The 13,045-nt window shown below is 50.1% G+C and overlaps 1 protein-coding gene across 5 annotated transcripts in view; it reads left to right on the forward strand.

Annotated features, from left to right (window-relative positions):
• Nucleotides 1-804: 804 nt before the first annotated feature.
• Dtx4 (deltex E3 ubiquitin ligase 4) overlaps nt 805-13,045 on the forward strand; it is an 852,074-nt gene continuing 839,833 nt past the window's right edge. For 4 of the 5 annotated variants that reach the window (XR_007978948.1, XR_007978949.1, XR_007978950.1 and 1 more), the window contains exons 1-2: nt 1,585-1,893; nt 10,699-11,422. Coding sequence is in view for 2 of the 5 variants with exons in the window: in XM_052189321.1 (XP_052045281.1) it covers nt 1,683-1,893; nt 10,699-11,422 (935 nt within the window). In the remaining 3 variants the exon portion in view is untranslated. Of the gene's footprint in view, nt 832-1,584; nt 1,894-10,698; nt 11,423-13,045 lie in introns of those variants that run through there. The other variant, XM_052189328.1, reaches the window with a different exon arrangement.

Below are 13,045 nucleotides of genomic sequence, written 5' to 3' on the forward strand. Positions count from 1 at the left end.
TTTATTTCTTTCTGCTTCCTGTTTGTCCCGCAAGCAGACAATTAAATATTTCTTAATCCCCACCTCCACTTTTCTCTAGTTTAAGCTTCCTCTACCTGGAAATTCCTGGTTTATCTGCTTAGGAGCAGTTTTCTGATGGTCACCTCAAATATAAAGAGCACATGAAACCGGAAAAGCCATTCCTAAAGCGATTCATAATCTTATTACCAATATAAAATTACTCCAAATTCCAGCTCCACTTTGTCAGGACGCCTTCATTGTTTCCACAGTTCGGCCCACGGAGAAACAAAGGCTGTGCTCCCTGACAAGGTTAATATGTAGTTCTCTTTAAAATGTTTAGCTTAATTCTTTTGGAGAGCTGGTCTGGTTATGTGGCATGAAATTCTCTACCCTTTTGCTTCTTAAGTGTGGAGGTTGAGAATGTGAGGTACCATGCCCAGCAATAAAGTGCAATATAGGCTTCAAGCCCCTGTAGTCAGAACACACTTTACAATAGTTTCCTCTTTAGCCATTGATGATCAGAATGAGCGAGTCTAGCTTGTGTTTGTTCTGCTGTTTGGTTTTATTCACATAGACACTACAGGATGAATCGGTCTATCGTGTGTCTTCTAATAAAAGAGAAATGGGACAACAAAAACTTCTCCTCTCTATGTAAACGCAGGGAACCCTTGGCCCAGGTTCTCAGTGGTCACAAGTGTGGCCTTTGACCTGTACTTGAGGTTTTGGACCAACAGGGGGCATGCAAGCTCTAGATCGCTGGTGCGAGTGGCCATGGGGCGTGGCTTCCGCATCCTTGATGGACAGCTAGGGAACCATGCAAGCGAGGATGAGGTAATAACGGACAGAACAAGGAGAACGTTGGGGCAATGAGAAAGAGACAACGAGAGAGAGAGAGAGAGAGAGAGAGAGAGAGAGAGAGAGAGAGAGAGAGAGAGAGAGAGAGAGAGAGAGAGATGATTGTGCATGCACGAGCTGTAGAGAGATGCGAGCCTCTGAGCTCACGCCGCGGACACGGCCGGTGCTGAGCTGAAGACAGACAGACAGACAGTTCCATATTTGAACAGACTGCAAAGTTGGGTCCCGGCAGTGGCCGCTGGGACCGGGATGGCGAGCGTGCTCTCCAGACCGGGGGACGAGGGAAGCCTTCGCGGGCGCGAGCTCGCCTTGGCGCTCTGCCCGGGAGGGGCGACTCCTTCTGGAGGCCACTGAGCGGAGTCACAGAGAGGGGGAGCTGTGCCACCGCGGTCGCCTTGCTCCGAGAGGAGAGAGGGCGGAGGGCGTGACCGTGCGGCGCGATCCACGCGGGCGCCCGCGGAGCCCGAGGCGCAACTGGTGCGAGGCGGGTGCATCGTCGCGCTCGGGCGGCGCGCCCCCGGGTCCTTTGCAAGGCGGGGCAGCGAGTGCGCAGGGCCGGGCCTTTGCATGAAGCCGCTGGACCCCTCGGAGCAGCGGCAGCGGCGGCGGAGCCCGGCTGAGCGCAGTCGGAGGCGGGCAGCCCCGGGGTCCACGTCCCGGTGCCTAGGCGGCTGCGAGCTCCCCGATGGGCCGCAGCTGAGCCTTCCCGCAGCGTTGGGGCGCGGACCGGGGGGCGCGGTTGAGACCCGGAGGCGGCGGCGCAGGAGGAAGCGCAGAAGGCCGGGCCCGGTAGGCGGGCAGCACCGCACCGCAGCCCCGGGCTCGCCATGCTCCTGGCCTCGGCAGTGGTGGTGTGGGAATGGCTGAACGAGCACGGCCGCTGGCGTCCCTACAGCCCAGCCGTGAGCCACCACATCGAGGCGGTGGTGCGCGCTGGTCCCCGCGCCGGGGGCAGCGTGGTGCTGGGCCAGGTGGACAGCCGGCTCGCGCCCTACATCATCGACCTGCAGTCCATGAACCAGTTCCGCCAAGACACGGGTGAGCCATTTACATCCCTTGTCTGTCCCGGGAGCTCCCGCCTCATGGGTCCGCTTGATCCACCCAGTGGCCAGCTCTGCTTGCTGGCATCAGCTATGGGTGCTGAGGGCAGGTGCTTCCCTTCCCTAGATCCTCACAGGGTTCCAAGACCACTTCCAAGTGAATGTCCTTGCAAGTAGTTTAAAGTGTCTTAATTATGCAAACCTAGCTTCAGCCTAGCTGCAGGAGACCCCTTTATGCCCCCTCAGCCCCTAGTGCTTCTAGGGCTTTGCCGCCACCCCCCCCCCCCAAGAAATGCTGACTCTTAAGTAAAACACTACTTGGGCCCCTTGGCTCACAGCTGCCCTCACCTCACCTGACCCTCAGGCACCTTTGGGCCTACCATATGCTTGCCTCCCGACCCCCTTTCAACTTTAATGTCTGTGGCCCTCTTCTCTGGACCCAGCCTTCCCACTGACAGCTCCCGGGTGTGAGACTTGGGGAGGCATAGGGATCCCCAGTCTCCACTTACAGTCTATTGTATGAAAGTGCTGGGACAATACTGGGAGAGGGAGTGGAGCACGGGTCCCAGGACTGGAGCATCCTGGATGTGCTGGCATCCACAGATGCCTCTGCTTGTACACTCCAAGCACTTAAGCAACAGGCCAGAGCAGATGGAGAGAGGAGGCGGGAGGATTGGGCTCTGGAATGCCTGGCAGGGAAGCTGCTCCCTTTGTCCACGGAGAAGGAGGAGGGAGGGACGGAGGGAGGGAGGGAGGAGGAGGAGGAGGAGAAGGAAGGCTAATAAGAAGCTGTCCTCAGGTTCTTTTCCCCTAAAATAGCACAAGGGCCACCACTCTGGCCTCCCAACGCTTATCTTGCCATAAGAATCAAGTTGCCACCAAGTCTGCCACAAATCTCCCAGCTGTGCAGCTCTTTTAGATGCTCACCAGGAAGGGAGCTCTATAGGTTTTTAGAGTGAGGACTGGGAGCCAGTGGAGAGAGTAGTGCCGGGGTGCTCTCTTCTTTGGGTCTAGTTTGTCCAGGCTTAACCAATTACTTGGGATATGCTTCTGTCTCCAGAGAGTAATCTCTTCAGTTGGGGGGGGTCACTTCTGGAATTCTGCCTGGCCTGTCCCAAAGTGTAACTGCAGAGCCTGGAGCAGGTGTGGTAGGGAGGGAGAAGAGGAGAGGAGGAGGAGGGGAAAGAGGAAGATGGGGAGGAGGAAGAGAAGGAGGGGGAGGAGGAAGAGGAGGAGGAGGGGGGAGGAGGAGGAGGGCCCTGTGACTCAGGGAACAGCTGCTGGACAGGTCCTCTAGCTTTCCTAGGAAAGCCCTCACATCCTGTGTGCTAATTGGGATTGTCATGGGAAAGAGGTGCAGTTCCTCTCTCTTGTGATCTGTAGTCATAACTCTGAACATCCTCTTTGCCAAGGACTGTATGACCATGGCCAATGGAGGAAAACTTTCTGGAGGGGAAAAAAAAAGTTCCAGAAGTTTAACATCTGGTTGGCTCAAACTTTGATAGAGAAAGCAGAGAAGAGGATCTGAGAGGCAGAGAGGAAGAGGAAATAAATAGGAATGTTGGGAGATGAGGGAGAGGATTAAGCGCAGCCCGGGCGGGTGTAAGAAGACTGACGCCATTGTGTATTTGGTGGAGGATCTGGAAGTGAGGCCTGATAGAGGGTGTGGGTGTGGGGATGCCAAGGAAGCCGTGAGCCCTGGAGGTGGGATCTACAACAGACCACCTGAGAGAGTTCCAGGCCTGCTCAAAACAAAACAGCAAGTTTAGCCCTTCTAGTTCAGACTAAATCTATGAAGCACATGGAGAGCCATGCCAGTAATGGACGGCCTCCCATCCTCTGCCCCATTGTTAGGAAGCCGGAGGCTTAATCTGTGACTTAATGGGGTTCTCTAAGATGAACATGGATAGACATAAGAGCATCCATGATGTACAAATTGCTCTTGACAGAAGTGAAGTTCCGGAGAAGATAGAATGAGTGGCAGACTCTCTGTCCCAGGGTCTGGCTGCTGGTAGCTCTTCTTGGGGGTCAGGTACCTATTGCCTAGTGGTTAGAGTAGGTCACTTGGTGTTGGAGCTGCTTCTGTTTTATGTCTGAAGCTGAGAAATGGCCATGATCCGACTACTCTGCCACTGAGCTGTTTCTTCTGCATCTGCACTCCTTCTAAAAACTATGGTCTAGGTATTTATCCTGGCTGCCAGCAAACTGGCCAGCTTCCTGTCTCAGCCTCCCTAGTGCTAGGATTGCAGATGTACACCACCTCCTCCAGCCTGAATCCTTTTAAAGATTGCATGTGCGTGTTCCACATCCATACTGCTTGGTTTCACCCGCCTTTTCCTGCATCAAGGTCACTTTCCTCTGTACCTACTTCCGTCCGCTACGGCAAGTGCTAGGCTGGGGTGCTGAAGGCATGGGGCTAGATTCCTAGAAAGGCTGTGCCTGCCAGAGAGCTTATAATCGCACATTAGACTTCTATCGTGCCAGCTCTGACTCCCTTGTGCTTCCTTCTTGGATGGCACAAGAACTCAGTTCCTCTGAATATAGACCATTGATAAGATTATGACATGGCAGGAACTTGAAGCCACAACTCCCAGGCAACCTTGGCCAAGCCCTGGCAATATTTAATTAAATTACCCATTGTCCCCAAGCCATACTTTAAAGCTGGGAACCAGAAAAATCCCCATAAAGACAGACAAGCTCGACGTTCCCTGCCTAGCAGCAGTCACTCTCTCTTTGGCTGTGTTGTTTTATAGGCATCTGACATGAGAGCTTTCTCTTTTCAGAACTGTATGCTTGGATACCTAGTAAGTCTTAGGTCTCCATTCCTCAGAGCTCTTGGCTGCATCAGACTGTCTCCAGGGAGATGGCTGGGAGGTTGCAGACACCCATGTGCCTGCTTCTGTTTGCCCTGGGTTCTCGTTCCACAGACTCTTGCAGATGGGAGCTGATTGACATTCTAGGCTAGTTTTCACTCGGAATCTTCTGAGAATATTTAGAAGGTAAGAAGAGAGGAGAGTAGGAACTGGGCTTGGCCATTTCTGTAAGCCTTGGTGGAGTCCTCTCCATCGAAAGTCCTCTACTGTCTCTTGTCTTTTGTAGTGAGACCCTTCCACAACTGCTCAGGTCTTCCCTTTGTAGATTGAAGTGAAGCCTTCAAAGACCTTTTTCTTCCAGCACAGGTATCTACAGGTGCATGGGCAGGACCCCACCCCTACCCCACCCCCAACACCAACAACGATGCAAGTTAAAATTGAAGGGGTTTAAAAAGGAGAGGATGGGGGTTAAGGGAGTGTGGCACGGTGGTGTGGGGGAAGAGAGTGCCCAGGCAGGCCCCTGTCCAGGCACTTCTTCCCCCTGAGGGACCACACACACACAGGCATGGTATAGAATAGAGTTTATTCAGAGTAGGGGATGGGAGTTAGTGGTAGAGAAAGGCAGAGAGAGAGAGAGAGAGAGAGAGAGAGAGAGAGAGAGAGAGAGAAGGGGAGTGGAGGCCGGCCATGACCACATAGAAGGGGGAGGAGAGCCCAAGGGGCAGAGAGGTGAGAATATGTGGGAGAGCGGAGAGAGCAAAGAGGGAGAGGAGGGGCAAGTAGCCCCTTTTATAGTGGGCCAGATCTATATGAGGTGGGGCATACCTGGCTATTGCCAGGTAGGTGTGGGGTGGAGCTTAGACAGAATACCAACAAAAATAAAGTAGGTTGATGCAAGAATGGAGTCTTTCCAGCTCTAAGCTTTTAGTAGTAACCTATCTCTTTTATCATTAATGCAATGAGAAGGGTCCAATGACATGAGTAGTATTACAAAATTTAACAAAACCTCTCCTATTGCTTCCTACCTAGTGTGGATACAGGAATGGAGGAGGTAAACACTTGGGTAAACATGTGGATGCTACAGTACAGAGCAGATGTGTCTATGATATGCCAAGCAAGTAGCTGAGGTGTCTTGTTGAGTCTTCATAAGGATTATATGAAGACTGCTATTCCCATTTTAAAGAAAAAGGAACAGGTTGAAAAAGCTTAAATTGCTCTTGGGTTCAAGTTACTTAGTCAATGGTAGAGCTAAGAGTCTAATGACACATTCCTGTCCCCTCCCTGCACTTATGAATGGTGTCTACCGATTCCCTATACAGTTGCAGGTATGTGGGGCATAGCAGTAATAGAACATCCAAGACGCCGCCCTTATGAAGCATTCTACATGGAGGGTGAGCTGAGGTGGTGCTAGTAAGAGAAACTTAGGGCTTGGACAACGGGTTCTATAAAAACAAAGGTGTGGTTTACATGTCTTAGAGACCTCAGCCCATGCCTGGAGCACTGCCTTCTGTTTCCCAAGATACAAAACCTCTTGGATGCTTGTGTCTGGTACCTGGGAGAAAGCAACTTTTCCTTCTCTACCTTCCTCTGAGTTTGTGACTATCCTATATTTCTACCATATTAGAGACCTTCTTCCTGGGTCACCACACCATAGGACAAGATGGAACTTCTTCAAACCATCTAATTCATGGCCCAGGGGAAAGATATTCCACATAGAGCGGTGTCTAGAGCAATGGCTCTCAACCTGTGAATCATGATCCCCACGGGGGTCACATATCACATACCCTGCATATCAGATATTTACATTACAATTCATAATAGCAAAATTACAGTTATGAAGTAGCAACAAAAATAATTTTATGCGTGGGGTCACCATGACATGAGTAAACTGGATTAAAGGGTCACAGCATTAGGAAGGTTGAGAACCACTGCTCCAGAAAGTAAGATCTCATTTTCTTTCAAATCTCAAATTTGAGGATATGTATTGGTTGTGTAATTTCAATGATTGCTGCCCTGTAGGACTGAATTCAGTTTAGCAATGCTGTATTCAAAAATGAACTCATCTTCACATTCCTCTGCTTGCTACCATTTTGCCATTTTCTCGTGGTCAGCCTCATGGCCCTTTGGCTCATTTTTTTACCCAGAGCCTGGGTGGCTAATATGTCCTGGGCTGTGAGATGTGTAGCCATCAGTTGGAATTTTAATGTGCATGAAGATAATTGTATTCCCAGGCCAAGGCTGTTGGGTCTTGAGGTCATGCTGGATCCTAGGGTTTATGAACAAGTGGCCTTGAAACCTCGTTTGCAGAGTTCCCAGCTGTCCAAGCTCAGGTCCTTCCCAGTCCTCTCTGTGGGGTCTCCCCAGCTCTCTTTTTTGCTTTTTCCAGCGGGCATCCACTCACTCTGAACTGATCAGGAGAGTGGATCTGGTCTTGTCACTTACAGTTAAAACACTTCACTAGCTCTTCACTACCGGAAAACAAAGTCCTGCACAGCCTGAAGTTCTAGACTTTCCATGCCCTGGTTCAAACATGCTCCTCTGTGTCTTAGATGTTTCCAGTAATACTGAGGTTTTTTCTATTCCACCTAGACATATGGTTCTTCCTTGAAGGAATGCCCTTTCTTACCATTTGACTATTGAAATTCTCTTTATCTTTCAAGACTTATATTTCTTCGAACATTCTGCAAAACATTACTTCAGCTATCAATCACTGTTTATTGAGCCCCCCCCCCCAGGACAAGTCAAGCCTTTGGGACAGAACTAGGATAAACAGCTTTGTGCCTATGGTCACCAGATTGAGGCTCTAAGGAGGGAGGCAGGTCTTCATCTAACTAGCCACACAGATAATTGAGTAAACTTCACGTTGAAGTCAGTGCTGTTAAAAAGTAGGATTTTGACTGAGTCACAGAAATCTCCTTTTGGTGAAATGAGCTTTATTTAACCTGAAAGAGTAAACAAAGTACTTGCTGAGTGATTCTGAGGGAGGACCTAGCATCATGAGGGGCAGAAAAGAAGAGCAACAGGGGGAGAGACTTGGAGGCCATTATGCAAGAAATGTGTGCAGACCATGTGAGGAGAAGGAGCTGTGGTGAGGAAGGGGATTTTTGCCCTAGGCCAAGAACATATTGTAGGAAAATTTAAACAGAGCAGGGGTCTAGTCATTTCTCCTGCCACCTTGCATCTCCTTGATGTCCTTTGGCTCCTTTTGCATCATCAATAACTACTCATACATTTGTCTCTTAACTCCTTTCCTTTTGAGACTGCACTCTGCTTGAGGAATGCTTGAGTTTTGCATTCTCCATAGCAACTAATGGGATGCTGAACAATAGGCGATCAATGAGTAAATATGATATTAGCCAGAGTGTTCAGTCAATCATGGCACAGTTTATGACGCTTTTATAACTGCCAGACAGATCACTGGGAAGTAGACTACAAAGAGCCATGCAGCTGTATCCCTGCCCCCACTCAGCACCTACAAGAAGAGTAGGCTTAGCCCTCTGAAAACAGTCAGTCAAGTTCTGCACCTCCAACTTCCTGAGGGGTGGGGTTCAGAGAAGAACATTTTAAAAATGGGTGAACAGAGGCACAAGAAGTAAAAGACAGGAAAGTTGTAGGACACGAGTGTGGCAAAGAGGTGTAAGCAGGAGGTTGTGGTGAAGAGTTGGGGAGCCTCGATCGAAATGCATGAGAATTAGGAGGTCACCATTTGTCAGAAGTAGTGGGAAATACAGAGGATAGGAGATAAACTAGGAGCTTGTGTATGGAGCCAGGGATTGGTTTAGGGAGACAATGTTCAGATTTTTCTAGGATTGACAGCTATATCATCTAAAATCCAATCAAACGATCGAAAATGCATTTGTAAGGACTAGTCAAGTGCATTGTCTGTGTTCTCTAGAGGGAATGTTAAAAAGTGTCATTAAACTCTCTGAACTTGATCTTCTTATCCGCAAAAGATGCTTTATAAGATTGCCATGGAAGTTGTATAGAGCAGGACCCTGTGAGCGGCTGTCTAAGTGTGAAGAAGGGCAAAAAAGGGCACGGTGATTTTGTATTCTCTCACTCTTCGCCCTAACACACACACACACACACACACACACACACACACACACACACACACACAAGCACGCACATTCTTTCTAAACTGCACTTTCCCTATAACATCTCAGGATGAACTGTGGTAATAACCACCATCCATTTGGCTGGGCACCTGCTGTGTGACAGGTTCCTATTTGTAGTTTTATACTGTTTCTTCTTTTAGTCTTCAAGTCCACCTGTTGACATAGCTATGTAGAAACCTAAGAGATGAGGAAAGGAGGCTTCGTCCCACAGCAGGAAGCCATGGAAGCTCCTCGTGGACCCGGTGCTTTGTTCGCCCAGAAAGCTGACCGGTTGCTAAGGAAGGAAATGGAGGCTAACCCGGGAACACCCCCTCCCATCCTCATACCCCAGGGCCCCCAGCAGAGGTCCTGGCACTGAATAGAGGATTGTTCTGCTTCTCTGAATGTTGATGTTTTGGGTCATTAAGGGGCTTGGAGATGGGGTGGGGAGTGGGTTATGACCCTGGCAAAGGCCTGAATAACCATTGTTCCTTTCTTTCCCCCTTGAATGGGATTCTGTCCCAGCCATGGTGTCTTCTTCTGGGTTGGAAGAGGGGGTTGGGTCAGAGGCCAGGAAAGGGGAGCCCTTTCCCACCACTTCCTCAGATGAAGCCTAAGTTGGCAGATACAGGGACCACCCTCCAGCAGCTCAGAGCCCTCTTCAGTCTTGAGCCTTGATGTTGATGCCATAAAATGAGTCTTGATTGGAGACAGAACTTGGGATTAGGGAGGGGAGAGGAGAAAAGAGGCAGAGAATCTCTTGCTGTCCCACTGGGTCATCTGTGTTGTCCTATTAACTTGTAATCACCCTGGCTCTTCCAAACCCGCAGAGAGACCATCAAATGAAGAGGATGCTATCTTTAGAAGGATTGAGTTTCTTGGAAGAAAATCTTAGATAATTATTAAGTGGCTCTTGTGACCATTGAGAATGTTATTCCTGCTGATAAAAGACTTAATTCTGGGAAACGGGTGAAAGTTCTCTCAAGAAGATGCCTCATCTCCCAATAACACATTTTTGTCTTTAATTTTTTTTTAAGCATTTATTTCTTTTGGCAGGATGGGGGCAGTGGGTTGGGCCATGGCATGTATGGAGGTTAGAGGGAAAATCTATATGGGTCCATTTTCTCCTTCCACTATGAGGGTCCTGGAAACCAAATCCAGGCCATAGGGCTTAGAATTAAGTTTCTTTACCCAAGGAGTCAATCACCAGTGCAGTTCTTCCTTCTCTTTAATGTGATCTGAAAGAGACATGTCGAGCTTCATTGGCACAGCCTCTGGCCTTCTAGATGGAAACAAATTTGTCCCCTCCCCCCTTCTAGACTTCCAAAGCTCTGTGTTGTTTTCTTCCATAGCCCTGGGTGCAGGCATATTTACAGGAGCAGAGATGGCCTGGGAGGGATTCTATTTATGAGGGCCCTTCTCTCCCAAGTGAGTGTTACCGCCATTCATGAGAAATCCTGGCATTTGTGAATTCATATGCATTGATTGTGTAAATGAGTCACCTTTTACGTTTGGTTGGTTGGTTGGTTGGTTGGTTACAAAGGCTCCCAAGCGGAGTGACCCTTTTTCACTGAACAACTGTTGGCTGAGGTGTTCTGTATTAGCTGGAAAGTGAATTTATGTGCCTGAAAACCAATGCACCCAAACCCCAACCTTGCAGGTGCAGACTGTTTTTTGACAATGCTTCCCCTTCCCCCCCCCCATGGTTTCATCTGCTTCTACCCTGGATTGTTTGTATGCTTCTCTGAATGAGCCTTATTCAAAACTGACACAGTACTAGGCAGCATGGGGCCTGCCACATAGTAGGTCTCTTGTTACGTTTACCTGTGAATCTCATACAAATCGGTGGGATGCCATACAGGCTCTAACCCCTCCTCTGTCTGACTTTGACAGGGACCCTCCGTCCAGTTCGACGAAACTACTACGACCCGTCCTCAGCCCCTGGGAAGGGTGTGGTGTGGGAGTGGGAGAATGACAATGGTTCCTGGACGCCCTATGACATGGAAGTCGGCATCACCATCCAGCACGCCTATGAGAAGCAGCACCCATGGATCGACCTCACGTCCATTGGCTTCAGCTACATAATAGACTTCAGCACCATGGGCCAGATCAACAGGCAGACCCAGCGCCAACGCCGCATCCGACGACGACTTGACCTCATCTACCCCATGGTCACTGGCACTGTGCCAAAGGCTCAGTCCTGGCCAGTCAGTCCTGGACCGGCCACATCCTCCCCTGCACCACCTTGCTCCTGTCCACAGTGCGTTTTGGTGAGGAGTGTCAAGGCTGCTGTGGTCCATGGGGGCACTGGGCCTCTTCAGCCTGCAGCAGCTCGAAAGAACATGGCGCCCCCTGGAGTGGGCAAGCTGCCCCAGCCACCTGGCCCTGGGGCAAAGCCACTAGACACCACTGGCACCATCCGGGGCACAGGGAAGACTGGCCCATCGCAGGTGATCCGGAGACAAGTCTCTAATACACCAGCTGGGGCAACTGTAGGCTCCCCCGCCAGCCCACAAGGAAGCAACAGGAAGACTGGAAGGGTGGCACTGGCCACTTTGAATCGGTCCAGTCTGCAGCGGCTGGCCATTGCCCAGTCCCGGGTGCTGATTGCCTCGGGGTAGGTGTTTCCATGGCTGTCACAGAGCACTCACCCACTTCAGTGATAGCATATGACCCACTTCTGGGTTAGACAGCAAGAGGGACTTGCGGAGACAGGCTGAGCTGTCCCTTGCAGGTAGAAGCCAGCATGGTGTGGACAAGGAGCTCTTTCATATTAGGGACCCAAGAGGCCTGGATCTAAGTGGGGTCTTGCTTCTTATTTGCTATGTGGCCTGAAACCAGATCCTTCCATAGAGCTCTGACCTCTGACCTCATCATCCGTGGAACAGGGGGCACATCCATGTTTCGGCCCCAAGGAGGGGAACAGATGATTGTGGTAGGAAGTCTTAGGCAGCATTAGTTCAGCTCACTGTGTTCTGGTCTGACAGTTTTTAGTCTTTCATAATGACTTTTAGTCTTTATAATGAATCTGGAGACATTGTCCCATTTCACAGATAAAGAAAATCCAATATATTGTAGGAGTCTGGCCTTGTAATCGCCCTTCCCCTTTACCTCAGTCCAGGCATACAGTAGGTGCCAAACAAGGGTTTGCTTCTTTCATGGCCCATCTTAGCATTCTCATGACGTAGCTGGTGCTGTGGGAGACGCCCTTAGTGTTTCTCATGTTCTCCGTCTCCCTCACCCACCAAACGGGGATGCCCAACTCCCCACACTGCCTGCAGCAGCCTTTGCCTGAAGTGCTGTCTTCTTGTCTTTCCATCACACCCAGCAGCCTCCCCTTTATCTCCAGAGGCCTGCTGCTCTGTGTCCCGGATGGTTGAACACGCTTTAGAGCTGGAAAGAGTCCCTACACTGAAAACCCAGGCTGCCCTAAGACACTACCACAGATATTCAGCTAAATGTCCAAACAGTCAGCATAGGGACAGGAAATGAAAGAAGATGCACAGTTGAGCAGAGGAGGACTGGGTTGGACCAGCTCTCTTCCTGCCTCTCACTTGTGTGAGCCCCAGGACCTTTGCAAGGGTCAGTGTCCTGGTATGTCAAATGATAATCCCATGTTTATATAACCTGCTCATGGAATCATTGTGAAATCCTCCATGGGGAGAGTTCAGTCCTTGACAAGCCCCAGTTGGGCTGGCCCATGTCAGCCCATTTCTTTGGCTGATGTATTTTAAGCACGGGCACTTTGCTTGAGAGATACCTTCCCTTAGAGGATCACCTAACTCACGTTGTGCAGAGAAGCTGGAACACGAAATTTTGTCCACAGTTCTGCCATTGTTTTGGCTGAAGCCTCAGTGAAGGAGAAGGCGGCTTCTAATGCTTGTCAGAGGCATGGGATGGCCATGACTTCCTCTGTGGGGAAGTGTGGGACAGAGGGGAAGAGGCACCTTGACCCTGCTGCTACCCTGCTTCTCCACACTGGGTGGCAACCGAGTGCTGGGTGCTCTGGCCGACTTCCAGGGTGAGTGCCAGTATGGAGGAGGAGGCTCTGTGTACACAGGGGACCCCCTGACTGTTGAGCTTGAGCCCAGTTCCTTGCTGTGCCACTTGGAATAAGTTTTGTTTCCTCTATCTTCAGCGTTCTTAGCTGTTGAGTGACATAATAGTACTTCAGGCCTAGGGTTGTCATATGGGTTAAAGGAAGCTTTCAGTTCAGAGACTGCACAGAGTCCAATGGGCA

This window comes from Apodemus sylvaticus, chromosome 1 (genome assembly GCF_947179515.1).
Source record: "Apodemus sylvaticus chromosome 1, mApoSyl1.1, whole genome shotgun sequence".
Taxonomy (NCBI): domain Eukaryota; kingdom Metazoa; phylum Chordata; class Mammalia; order Rodentia; family Muridae; genus Apodemus; species Apodemus sylvaticus.